The sequence below is a fragment of the Haliaeetus leucocephalus genome, unplaced genomic scaffold (assembly GCF_000737465.1).
Source record: "Haliaeetus leucocephalus isolate CR32 unplaced genomic scaffold, Haliaeetus_leucocephalus-4.0 Scaffold184, whole genome shotgun sequence".
Classification (NCBI taxonomy): Eukaryota; Metazoa; Chordata; class Aves; order Accipitriformes; family Accipitridae; genus Haliaeetus; species Haliaeetus leucocephalus.
Window position 1 is genome coordinate 13,725,078 of NW_010972620.1, and position 13,276 is coordinate 13,738,353.

Below are 13,276 nucleotides of genomic sequence, written 5' to 3' on the forward strand. Positions count from 1 at the left end.
GGCTCCGGCGGGCGGGGCGGCCGCCGTTGCTGAGGGGGGGCGGAAGGGCCGCTCCCACTTCAAAAATAAATCAATCCTCCACCCTCTGCCCCGCCCCTAAACGCTGCCTCGGGGAGCACAGTTGGCCGCCCCCGAGCTCAACCCCCGAGCCTCAAAAGAGCCCATCTACCCGCGAAGCGTACTGACCTGCCCTTCGCCTCAGCTCCTCAGGGAGGCAAGAAATCGAGGTAGCGAAGTCGAGGTTACTTAGTGCAGTAACCAGCTCCGTTCTCATCAGTACACCACTACCCTCGAGGCACTCTCCTGCCCTACTTCGCAGCAAGTTACGGAGGAATCGGAAAGAAGCACAGCAGACAGCTGCTATAAGTTTTATTTACACTGGAACTGTTACTAGTGGTCTTAAAGGAAGGTTTGATCCTTCTATTTACAGTTATATACAGATTTATAGTTGAAAAGTAAGAAAACTGTACAAGATAACACAAAAATATAAGACAAATTGGATCCAATTGAAGTAGTGAATACATAAGTTAAGAAAAATCTGACATTTACATTTCAAATTGTAATGTTATGAGGAGCGTATATGTAGTTTTTTAACCAGATAGCAACGTAAGTTACACCACACTAAATCTTTACCCCAATTATGTAGCTTTTAAACACCAGACAAGTGGAAGATTCCTGCATTTAAAAACACATAATGGTAATTTTGACTTGATTTCCACAGAGGGACCAGTTACAAAACCCCACATGTAAGGAATTTATTTACATTAAATATTAGCAAAAATGGACCAAGAGAGCGCAAGTGTTCCTCACCTGCAGTGCTATCCATTTTAAATTTCCATCCTCTACAATCACAAGTTGTTGTACAACATCTTTGAGAACAGGAAATGTTTGAAAATAGCTGCTGTGACACATAAAATATGACCTTATATCTCACAGTTAAAAGATGTTAAAGAATTAAGTATCACTAAACCAGATGCTTTTTGGATTTCAGTATTGCACGCTAATAAAAGATAGTTTCAAAACCAATTCTGTGTCTGCATTATTCCTAAGTGTTAAAAGTGGCTGCTCCTTTGACAACACAAAGTCTGCAGATAACTTTGTCAGTTTCTAGTGTTCACCATTGCATACAAGTATTTGTCAGCTGGAAATGGCTCAACAAAATAAAACTTGTGGTGGCAAAACCCTTTCACAGAATACCCACTCCATTTTTAATAAGCTACACAACCAATACACCAAAACAAATGCTTAACACCACTCGCTTTGAAAGCTGTACATTCTGAAAATAGCAGCCCTGATCTTACTGCTGTTTTAAAATTCAGATGATTTTTGCTCTAACAGGTTTGGGCACAATATTTCCACAGTTCCTGAGTTAATTACATTTGCCCAGACTGAAGAATGAAGCTGCAACTTAAAAAAAAAGAAAAAAGAAAAAGAACAAAAAACACGAGTAAATAAGACAATACCCCTTCTCAAATTTTAACCATCTTGCACATAAACATACCCAACAACCTTATTTGGTCCTCAACACTTTCAAATGGTTAATTTTGGAGGTAATATTTGTACCAAAGCATTTGGTTTGGATAGCAGTTTTGGGGCCTTAAGATTTAGCATTTCCCTCATCCCCCCCCAAAAAGTGCCTTTGTGGTATTTGTAAAAAAAGTTATGCCTCAAAATTTTTTTTAAAGTACCAACAGAAGTTATTACAAATGCTTATTGCATTGAGCTGATTCTTTTAAAGTATTAAATATTAACTCCCCCGCTTCTCAGTTTCATAGGTTTTAGTATTCTGTGTGAAAACAAATCTTCCCACAACAAAAGCTAATACTGGCAAAAGGGTGAAGATTTCATCAGTTCATTACTCCACTGAGAGCTGTGTCATTTTCCCATCTCATTTTCACATATTCTATAGCGCTTTTCCACATAGAAGTGATGTGAAAACTCCTTTGTCATCAAGTGGTTTTCCACATTTTCAACTGACCTCAACATTACAACGATTAGCTTTTCAGTGCTGGGCTATGGTTCTTGTCCCCTTCTTTGTTGTCCTTCATCAGTGAGGCAAACACCTGGAAAATTATTTAATGAATATTAACAAAAGCCAGTCTTTTAAAAAAGATCAATATTAACCCCCACAATATTAGCATGGAGATTAATTTCTAGAATGAGACCCTAGAAAGGAAGTGCCCATTGCTCAGAAAGCAGACATGCAACATAAAGTAGTCATTAAGTGCCCCATATACTCAAGTGCTGACATGTCTGTTTTGACATGTATATCCCAGAAACTCACCTGTGCCCATTTTTTGTTACTATTCTGCATCTGAATAGCTGCAATACAACTAAAAAGCTTTTCTGATGTAATGTCTTCTGGAAGTTTTGTTAGAAACTGTGCTATATGAATAAAGTCCATCTGCAGGAGAATATCTTCATATAACCGAAGGATTCCTAATCCTGTCCTAAACAAAAATTCTTCTCCATCTCTACAGAAAACATCCCAGACACGACAGGCCAGATCAAGTGGTAATGACTTGCTGTAGAGTGTAAAAATCCTACAATTGAGAAAAAAAGCCACAATTATAACTTTCATCTATTTCAGAAAGAGGAAAATACAACCTCCTTTAAATCTCAGTTACATTAGCTGAGAGCGAGCAGGTGACAAGTTATCTCATATGTTCTTATTTTTTCCATATTTCAAAGATCCCCAAGTCTCCAGTTTTTTATGTCAGAACTCCTACACTGAAAAGCATCTCTTTTTATGCTACAGGAAATCCTCTGTTTGAAAGCCACCTCCTTTAGGAAGCTCTGGCTAGAGAAGTTACAAACATCTTTACACTCAAACAGGGTATAATATACTACTAAGAATTTTAGCAACAAAGATCATAACTGTGTAACTTAACACTTCCCATTATTTAATCCATACAGTTTAATAGCTCTGTTCATTGTTTGTTTTCTAAACTGAATCTAAAGCCACAAATAATCTCAATAGAAGGCTACATCCCACTAATTTACTAATGAGAATTCAATAACTACATTTTTGTGATACATTCTGAATTTCTAGTCATGTTAAAAATTGCCAAAATCTGAAGATAGTCACTCTTCTATTCTTACTGGGAAGAGTCCAATTGCATGTCTTTTTGCAAAGTTTATTTTTAAAAAACATTCATTATACACAGGCAGAGAGTTCAGTCTGCTGTTATGTACCATATTGTAGAACCTCTTCCATAAAATTGTAGTGGTTCCTTTGATACAAAGCACAGTGTTCTCTGTTTCCCCATTATTCCTATGGGGAAGTGGTTCAGGAACCTCAGAACACTCCTTGCCACACACTACCATAACCTCTTCTACTGTCTCTTTATAAAAGGAGCTCACTCTCTCTCAAGGCCATCTTTGGAACATGTGCAGGAATAACAATCTTCATTTCTCACAGGTAACTGGAAGCAGAATATTCTAGTACTTTGTACAGCAGCACTATTTCGGCAACATATATATATACCTCTTGATCTGCCTAAACTCTCAGGACTGCAGCACACTCTTGACTCAATGCTGCTACTGTATAACCTGCGCCTGCTGAGACTTACTGATAAGCTATGTTAACTGATAAGCTGCACGTTATAGCCAAAGTTCAGATGATGTGACATTTTTCTATTACTTAATTCTACCCAATTCAATTTACTCTATTATAAAGTTCTAACCCCTATAATAATCCTGTATAAAGCACATCCTTATCCACACACACTTATAAATAGACATTCCGTATTTGGCAGCACTACACACACCTCGAGGATGCTTGCATTACTGCCTTCCATTACAGGCACATAATGTAGTTTGGTACTCTCTGCTTTAGAACATTCATTACTTCAAAATGTTCACTGTATTTTCAAGTTTATCCCTTCCCAAACCAGGTCCTAAATTTCACCCTCCTTCTGCTTTAAAGTCTATATTCCTATAGTCATACTTTCTTCAGTCACTGATTATGCTCATTTCATCAAGTCACTTACAATCAGTCATAAGACAAGTATGGTGTAGTAGCCTCCTCTCCCCTACTTATGTTACACACAGCTGACTCTTACCTGCAGCAACTAGAAAGTGAGACACATAGGAGTCCTGTGTGTCTCGTTTTCTGTCTGAATAGATGTCACTCCTAATCCCAGTTCATAAAGTTTGAATCCTGCCAGAGGAACTGTGGTTGCACAAAACAGTTCACCACAATTTCACAATACCTAGAAAGCCGAGGTACACAAACACCTACTAAATGCTTTTTTTTATGCTGTATTTCTATGGCTGAAAAACCTATAGCAAAATGAAAAGTGTTACAACAGTTCTGAGGTTAGGTTTGCTATGTTCTCTGAACTCACCAGTCTATCAAATATATGTCTGGAGTAAGACTGTATGATTTGAAATGAAGAAACAATTTGGGAAGATTTTCTTCAAAGAATACTTCAAAGGCTGCAAAGTATTTCAGCATCTGTAGAGATAGTAAAGCACCTCATAAGCAGTCACCAAAAGAAAGTTTAGTTGTAGAATAACACAAACCCCACCAAGAATTGAGGATGTCAACATAGCATGATGTGACTTCTTAGGATAAGTACAACGACGAAGTGTTTCGAGAGGAAAAATCAAAACTGTAGAATGTGTTCTATAGATTAGTATCTGATATTCTCAATTTTGTAACCACAGGTTAGAGTTCTCCATTATTCAATAGGACAAAAAGAAGTCATCAATAAATCAAATGCTTCAAGTCAAAAGAATGTTATGGTTCAAAACCAGAAAACTCTGTGCGTACCATGCTGTGATCCACACGGAAAAAGGCCAGCTGGCATGGCTTGTTTAGAAGGTTAGCAAAGGCAATGAAAGCATCTGCCTCTTCCAGATTGAGAATGAGCACAGCAGCAATGAAGGACATCCCTTGTACCTTCAAGTGGGAAAAGCATCGGGCAAATATAGGTGAGTAGGTTCAGTACATCTTATCTTTGGAAATGCAAATATTTACAGTCTGCAACATACCAAATACCATTGCGTAACATTTCCAGATGAACAGAAACAACACTGACAAATAATTTTTATGCATGCAGTCAATTTGATTTCAGCAAGAAATAGAGAGTTTCTTCAGATGCCGGTTTTAGGTGCTTGATGGAAGTTCTGGGAGGTCTCATGATCACAAGTCCTCGGGACTTGGAATGCAAGAAAGTTAAAACCACACAGGCTGGACGTAGAGCTCAAAAGAGACAAAACTTGGCCTTAAGCTCATTGTTAAGCTATGGAAAAAGCAGACATGAAGAAAAACCTCACATATGGGACAGTTTAGACCCAGACAGATATGTTGGAATTGAGACAAAATTCTGTTTCAGAACAGTCAATACATATCTTACCACTTGCCAAACAGTATTTGTTCACATACGTAAAATTACTTTTAAGTGGTTAGCTACAATGCAAGTTTATATTTTTCCATGATACTCTCTCAAAAACACTTTAGCCTGCAATAAAAGTGAAGAGCATTATTCTTGTAGTTGTTAACTGATGATCTGAATACTCATTATACTAAAAATAATTTTACCAATTTCAACTGCAATGATGATTACTTGGCTGTTTCTAGGCATTTATGCTCCCTGTTCCTCATTTTAAAAAAGTGCACTCAGTATTTTAACCAACTAGGGAGAAGAGTATGGATATGCATCAGAAACAGTCCAGCAGCTTTCCATTTCTGTGGGATAGATGGGTGTGGAAATAAGACTACATTAAATTTACTGCCATATTAACATTAAAATAAAATTTAAAAAAATCTGTGATCAGAAATATCCAGGCTAGCTGTGCTGCTAAATGAAAAAAACAGAAAACCTATCCATGAAAAATTACTTATTTGCCTTTTAAAACTCCACCCTGGGAACAAGCAGTCTCAGAACCTGCAGAGTTTGTAATCTCACTTAAAGAGTATGGGAGAGTGTCCAAAAATGAGGTCACAGATGACAGAATTCAGGGCTAAGAACATTTGAACATGAAAAACCCAACTAGATATCGTTGCAATCCCAAGCATATCTGATTTAAAGAGGAAAACACACCCTGTGCTAAATAATGCTTTGGTGCATGGATCAGACTCAAAACTCTTCAAGTTCTTTTTAGCCCAGAAGCAATTAGAGCTCGTGAAAGGTGTTCCTAGCTACCCCCAGGAACAAAGAAAAAGAAGGAAAAAAAAAAGCATCTGTTTGTTATTCAACTGCTTCTGTAAGCCAGCACCATTCAGAGAGATATTAGGGTTAGTTGGTTGGTTTGTGTCTTTTTGGCAGTTTTTTATGGTTTCTGTTTTGCTTTAAACAGAGTAATGTTTGCTGCAAACAATCTTATCTTCACTGAACTCTGAAGGAGCGATTAATCTTTGACAACAAGAACCAATGAGTTTCTGGATTTTAGGATGTGCAGTAATGAAGCTGAGAGTATCACTATGGAAATGGCAGCAGTGGGAGCAACACTAGGACAGAGCAGGCTAAATCCTCACTGGAAGTCTGGTAGCTTTTTTTTTTTTGGTAGATATTCTGGGACTGTCATAACTGTAATGCCTTGTGAACACATCTGTTTAAAAATTTCCTTGCAAGCCAGATAGTATACTCATCCTTGACATTCAGTACATTTTCAGCTATTTAATTATCTCTAAGAATTACCATCATTGTAACTGCTATGAAATGATTAAGTGCCAAATTCAAATTACTTTTTTTTTTTAAGTGCTAGTAGCATAAGGTTTAGATAAGCTACTTATTAAATACTCTTTAATACATGACATCTTAAGCTTATTTGCCATGTTATAAACATTTTACAGCAAATACTTACATATCCCACATCCGGTCTGTAACATGTGTATGCTCCTAAAACACTATGCAGGAGATCATGATAAGGACCACCCTAATACAAGGTGAGAGAGGAGGGGGAAAAGAAAACAAAAGGTTTTTTCAGATCACTTTATAAATACACGAAGGTAACAAGCCAGTATTTTAAGATGCAAGCACACCAGTGAATTATTGCTTTATTCACATCTAAAATAATACCAGTTCTTACTCTAAGCATTACCATGTATGCTTTTAAGATGTTAAAGGAAAAGTAAACAGACCAATAATCCTATGAAATAATTAAGTGGAAATCAGTACATAATGGAAAATGAGGATATCGGGTACACATCCAGGGTTGGTTTTTCCCTTTTCAGAGACAGTGAATGTTTTAATTCTTAGTAACACAAGTTACTGTATTACAATAGTGCATGCTATTTTATATACATGTGTGTGCATACATTATATCTATATAAAAATCATAAAGCCTGAAAATGTGTACTAAAACACATCAAGATTTCTGTAGAAGCAGTGAGAATAATCTCATTTTTGTATGTAATTTCATAAACATTAATAGGAACCACATGCAATTATAGTCCATCATTAAGTGTCCCTACTTCATTCTCACAAAAAATAAAATAAAATAAAAGAGATGACCATTTGCTGTTCTATGTAGAAAAGAACTAGTTTTGTTATTTTATACAAACAACTTCTAGAAACCATTCCATATTTAGCCAGCTAAGTTTCTTTTCTTGTTTAACCATTCAAAAGTTTAAAATTGTCATAACTAAAAGTTACAGAAATCTCACCTTCTGGAAAATATACAGAGATGGAAATGTGCGTGATATATCCAACTTAATTAGCTCCAGACTGGCCTCACGATCAGCAACAGATGCACCTGCATCTGCAAGCAAAACCAACACTTATTAAAACTGATAAATTCTACAGACTTCAGAATAAAACTGCCATAGCCACATAGAGACTTTTAGGATTTAAGGAAAAAAAGTTATGTAGTTCTAATTCTTGGAGTGTGCTTCTACAGTGCTATACTTCAAGAGCTAAAACTGTCCACAGGTACCTACCACCCAGTGGGATGGGGCGGGGGGAGGGGGGAAATCGGGAGAAGTAAAACTCGTGGGTTGAGATAATAACAGTTTAATAGGACAGAAAAGAAGCAGCTAATAATGATAACACTAATAAAATGACAGCAGTAATAATAAAAGGATTGGAATGTACAAATGATGCGCAGTGCAATTGCTCACCACCCGCCGATCGATGTCCAGTTAATCCCAAAGTCCCCACTCCCCCCAGTTTCTATACTGGATGTGACGTCCCATGGTATGGAATACACCGTTGGCCACTTTGGGTCAGCTGCCCTGGCTCTGTCCCCTCCCAACTTCTTGTGCCCCTCCAGCTTTCTCACTGGCTGCACACGAGAAGCTGAAAAATCCTTGACTTTAGTCTAAACACTACTGAGCAACAACTGAAAACATCAGTGTTATCAACATTCTTCGCATACTGAACTCAAAACATAGCACTGTACCAGCTAGTAGGAAGACAAATAACTCTATCCCAGCTGAAACCAGGGCACTGGTCTATGCCAGCAACTCCAAAAAGTGAGGGAAACTATCAGTAATTACTACCTGTCTACTCATTCTTTTTCAAGTCATACACCTTTACAACATTCAGACTTAAAACCAACAGGTTACCTTTCACTTCTGTATAATACTCTATCCAGGCCCAGGCCCTGCATTCACTAGAATTTGAACTTTGCGCAGCCCAGTCCTCAGAATCCTGTTTGGTTTTTTTCTTATATTCTACTGTGACTTCAGTTACTGAATCTGTTTTGAGAGCACAGAATGAGAGTACTGCTCTTGATTTAAACGTGATCCAGCGAGATCTCACTTTTCAAATTTTTCATTCCTTATCAGCTCATTTGGTGGCTCATTTCAACCAGCAGCATTAAAATATACTATGTACAGTAGAGGGGAAAAAAAAAGATTAATTACATCATTATCACTTCCCTGAAGTTTCCACAATTGACCACACAGTTATGATCTGCAGAAGTTACATTACACCTGAGCTCTCGTTAGCTCTCATTTGACTTTTTTTTTTTTTTTTTTGCATCCTTAGGACTGGCATTCTTCAAAAAGCAGGAAAGGCACCATTCACTCAAGAACCTCTAGAAGAAATTAGCTGGCCCTTGAGTGATCTGTGTCCTATCCTCTACACAGGGACATGATGCAAATACTAGCAACAGCGAGGAGAAAGATACATGTGGCACTTGGGGAAAAGGCTCTTTCAGAGGGCTTTAACCAACCAAGAGCCCTCTGGGAAGTAGAAGATCACAGAATTTGATGAACAGGGTAAACAGAACCTGCTCTGCTGAAGCCTGGAAAGCAGCATTTCCTTCCAGTCCTACAACCATGATAGTTGCATTCAGGAGTGAGTGGGACTGCTGCAGGCTGTGTTAGGTGGTATTTGGGAGAAAGAAGGCAATTATTATTACAGAGAAAGAACATACACAATCTAAAATAAAAAGTTCAAGAACTGCTGCTTAATCCTTCCTTTCTCTTTCAAAAGACACAGGCGTTCTATGGCATCATTTGGGATCATTTCATTTCAGACAGTATCCACTTAGAGTGATTCCCAAGGAAGATGAGAATCTATGATGTAGAGCACAAGAAACTCTGGATTTATACAAGAAATTCAGTCCTGTGAACTCCAAAAGAGGAGTGGCTGGCAGCATATTGAACAGATCTGACAGATAACATCTTTTGATGAATGTCTTGTCTTCAAGACACAAGAAGATACTTTTCATGCTTTAATCTTTATCTGCCAAAATAAAGTGTTAAAGATATTTGAACAGGAAAAACCCTCACAACTACTTAAATACGTTAAATGAGGCTAAAATAATTGATCTTCCAGACTTTGTTACCAAAAATTAGTAATAAACACAGGGGGTTGGCTTGCTTTTCGACCAGAGACGAAAATCCTATTACTCTAAGTTTTCTCTTATTACTACATTTCCCAGAACATGACACAATCAAAACAGACCCTTCCCCCTTTCATCCCCATCCAGAACTACTATCTTTCCAAAATAAACGAGTTACCTAAGCTTTCCCCCATGCTCAGCCCACACCCCCACAACAGAAGAACAAACAAACCACCACCCTACAAACCAAGGGGCATTGCAAGTGACTGTAAATATGCTTTTCCTTGGAAAAAGGAAAAGTACACACAGAATTTTTTACAAACAGTTTGTCTCAAGACAAGCTTCAGATGAGTCACAGAGGTAGCCTAAGGAAGACCCAAATAATTTCCAGTCAAAGTAGCCAGTTAGTCAGGACTGGTTATAGCAAGTGCAAACAAAAAAATCACTTGCATTACAATGCCATTTTCTTTGCCCAAAAAGAGACCAACTCAAAAATAAATAGTTATTTCACAGCAGCTGGTATTGACAGGATATACCCACTATTAAAAACATCATCGATGCTATTTTTAACAGAAAGAATACCCACAGGAGACAGCAACATGCCAGTGATAAAACTCTATTATACATCCAAGTGTGCTAACATCCTCACTTATAGATTTGGGAGGAAAGGGCACCTGGGCAGCCAAGGAAACCCAAGTGGGACCTGAAATGTGTAATGTTACACATTCTTCACCTCTTAGTTCCACAATCAAAAAATAGAGAATAATTTTTTTCTTTCCCAAAAGCGTGGAAGGGATACCAACGTAAGAACCATCTAAGCAGAGCTAAGCAATAGCATATACTGTAATTTAGTTTCCCCATTTCTTCTTTTCATATTTCATGTAAAATTTTCATGAGAGCTTACTCCTGGTATTTCAGGAATTCAAAAGGAAAATACATTCATTTGAAAGTGAACTAGCACATGCAATATTTCAATGCATCTTTTATTGATATAGTAAATACCGTTAAGCCTCTCGCTCACCAACTTGTTATAAGAAAGCAAACATTTAAGTAGGGAATGACTTGGAGCACTTTCAACAAGTATTCATAATACTGCAATTGCAGCTGAACTTGTGAGACTTCCTGGGTTTGTAAAAGTGAATAGGAGGCTGTCTAGCTTTCAGGAGATCTCACCTTCTATGTCATTCTCAGAACTTGTCTCACTGAAGCTTTTCCATCGTTCCTTAGCTCTCGACAAAAAGATTTCATAAAGTTCTGCAGGAAAGAAAAACAAAACCAACAACAAAAAAGGAAGAAATAAGTAAGAAAAGCACCCATCAAAAACAAAAGCACATTAAGTATTCTTGGCTTTGGTTTTGTTGCTTGGTTTCATCTTAGCCACTGGGGGCAGGGGGAGAAGCAATTAGATGGTTACCACTAACCACTGGAGTACTACTGTGCACAGTTTTATAGTGTGCACTGTATTATGCTGTCTTCTGTGGTGAACATGCAAATTACAAGAGGGAAATCATGTCTTAAATAATTCAGATTTTTATTTTTGTGAATAGGTTATAACATTTCCAGTTCATCAAAATCATTAGTTGTGAAATAAAGCAATCCCCCTTTCCACCCCCTTAAGAAAGCAAAGCTACAAATTCTCAATTTTAAACATAAAAATTGTTTTTTTGGGGGAAGTGCCACCTTAACTCTTATAAGACTAAAATGTTTTTGTAAGGAGGTTTTGAACCTTGTTTCCATAATTTACCAGGCTATGTCATCTAATTGTAAAAAACAGCTGTTCCTAAGGTTGCAAAATACAGTTCTTCAAAAAATAAATATACCCTGATTTATATCTTTTAAAAAAAAATTTAAATTTTTCTTTGAAAATAACCAACTTAATTTTGCATTAAAATGTGATCTGTTAAGGCATACCAGGAGTGATATTTAATTCGTTTCCCACAGCTAGACTCCAAACCTTCCCACGTACACTTGGCGGTAATCCCTGCCACCACAGCTCTCGAACTCTTCGGGTAGCACGCCTAAGATAGGAAAGCAGGGGAGGGGAAAAAATAAAAAAAAGCATATTGCACATCTTGTTTTCTACAATCATTGGGCAACTTACAAGCAAAATAACATACTACTTCCCAAATCAATATTCAAGGATCTCTGCTTATGCTAAAGCTCCATTAAAAAAACCCAAACCATTAAGCTCCCAGAAAGCACAGAGCATTTCATGTTGCTCTGTAATGACCTCTCACTGTATCATTGCAACAAAACTGACTTCTTGACAAAACAGAAAGGAAAATAAGGTATGTGGGTCCCCTGTTTCCAGAGGAGAAACAAGCCAGCAGCCTTGCCTCATTTACACGACAGAACTTTACTTACATGCCTTCCCAGTTAGGTAGTATTTCATTGACCCAAATCACCATAGCACTGGCAATACTCTCTTCTTGCTTGAAACGCTCTCTCATTATTTTTTTCCTTTTATGTGCTTCTTTAATTTCTGTTAGGCATAACACGTTAATATTTCTGTATTAGCGTATATAAATTATTAGGTAAATAATTCCGCTATCATTTAATTATTCAGATGTCTGAAAGAGATCAAGGGTAAATTACAGTTGCGCGTGAGCTAGCTGGTATTACTTCTGTTGATTGTAGGTGTATTTATCAGGAATTTTTTTAATTTATGCTAAGTTATTCAAATACACAGCAATTTAGACAAGCAAAAATCTGGCTAGAAAACTCATAGCACTCTTTCTGCAGCACACAGAATGACAAAAAGCGAGTACATCATCAGTGCTGTTTTTCCTGTAATGAATTTCATACCACGTTCTACCTAAACCTTACTTACTACTTAGACTAATCAGCAATAACTATAGATAAAACTATTATTCAAAAGTGCAATTCTACATCCATTTTAAAATTATTCAAATTGTACTGAAACTGCCACCTAGAAGGATTATGTATCTTCTTTTCTGGAAGAGGACCTAAAGATCTGAGACAAAGCTACAATGCTGAACAAGAGAAGAGTATTCTGCCTTCTGTTAAAAAAGGATCATTTGTGGATCCCTCTTACTAAAAAGGCTAAAAGAAGCACAGAGCAGTGCTATTTTGACATCACTAAGCACCACTGTGAAATTGCAGGACATTTTGTATTTATGCATGCATTAGATACATCAATGGAGTAAACATGCCATCCCTGGTAAACCGATACGGCTGATCAGCTTCATTAAGTTTTTACCGAAGCTTTGTGTGTGTAGCAATAGTTAATTTAATGAATACTAGGGCACACGTACCAAAACACTACACATGCATGACTCTCCAAAGATGCAGTCAGAGAACATGGACCACAGATCACACCTTACAAGATGCACACCGCAAGAGGAGAGAGAAATGAGTGGTCAGATGCCTTGGATTTCTTATTACATCTTTCAGAGTAAGCTGCCACAGATCCATAGAGGCTCAACCAGTTCAGAAGCTTGTATCGCTTGACAACAGCCCAAGGAAAACATGCAGCACAGACTCTTAAAATAGCTTATTCCCTGAATACTAGGCA

At 37.5% G+C, this 13,276-nt stretch overlaps 1 protein-coding gene across 4 annotated transcripts in view; it reads right to left on the bottom strand.

Moving 5' to 3' along the window:
- Nucleotides 1–356: 356 nt before the first annotated feature.
- Nucleotides 357–13,276, bottom strand: part of TBC1D12 (TBC1 domain family, member 12) — a 47,868-nt gene continuing 34,948 nt past the window's right edge. The window contains exons 5-14 of one of the 4 annotated variants that reach the window (XM_010564940.1): nt 12,106–12,223; nt 11,653–11,759; nt 10,915–10,995; nt 7,616–7,710; nt 6,814–6,885; nt 4,778–4,906; nt 4,350–4,459; nt 2,285–2,543; nt 1,979–2,063; nt 357–1,407 (exon numbers count right to left, since the gene is read on the bottom strand). In XM_010564940.1, coding sequence (XP_010563242.1) covers nt 1,995–2,063; nt 2,285–2,543; nt 4,350–4,459; nt 4,778–4,906; nt 6,814–6,885; nt 7,616–7,710; nt 10,915–10,995; nt 11,653–11,759; nt 12,106–12,223 — 1,040 coding nt within the window. In that variant the 3' untranslated portion in view covers nt 357–1,407; nt 1,979–1,994. Of the gene's footprint in view, nt 2,064–2,284; nt 2,544–4,349; nt 4,460–4,777; nt 4,907–6,813; nt 6,886–7,615; nt 7,711–10,914; nt 10,996–11,652; nt 11,760–12,105; nt 12,224–13,276 lie in introns of all 4 variants that reach the window. The other 3 variants (XM_010564941.1, XM_010564942.1, XM_010564939.1) reach the window with 3 other exon arrangements.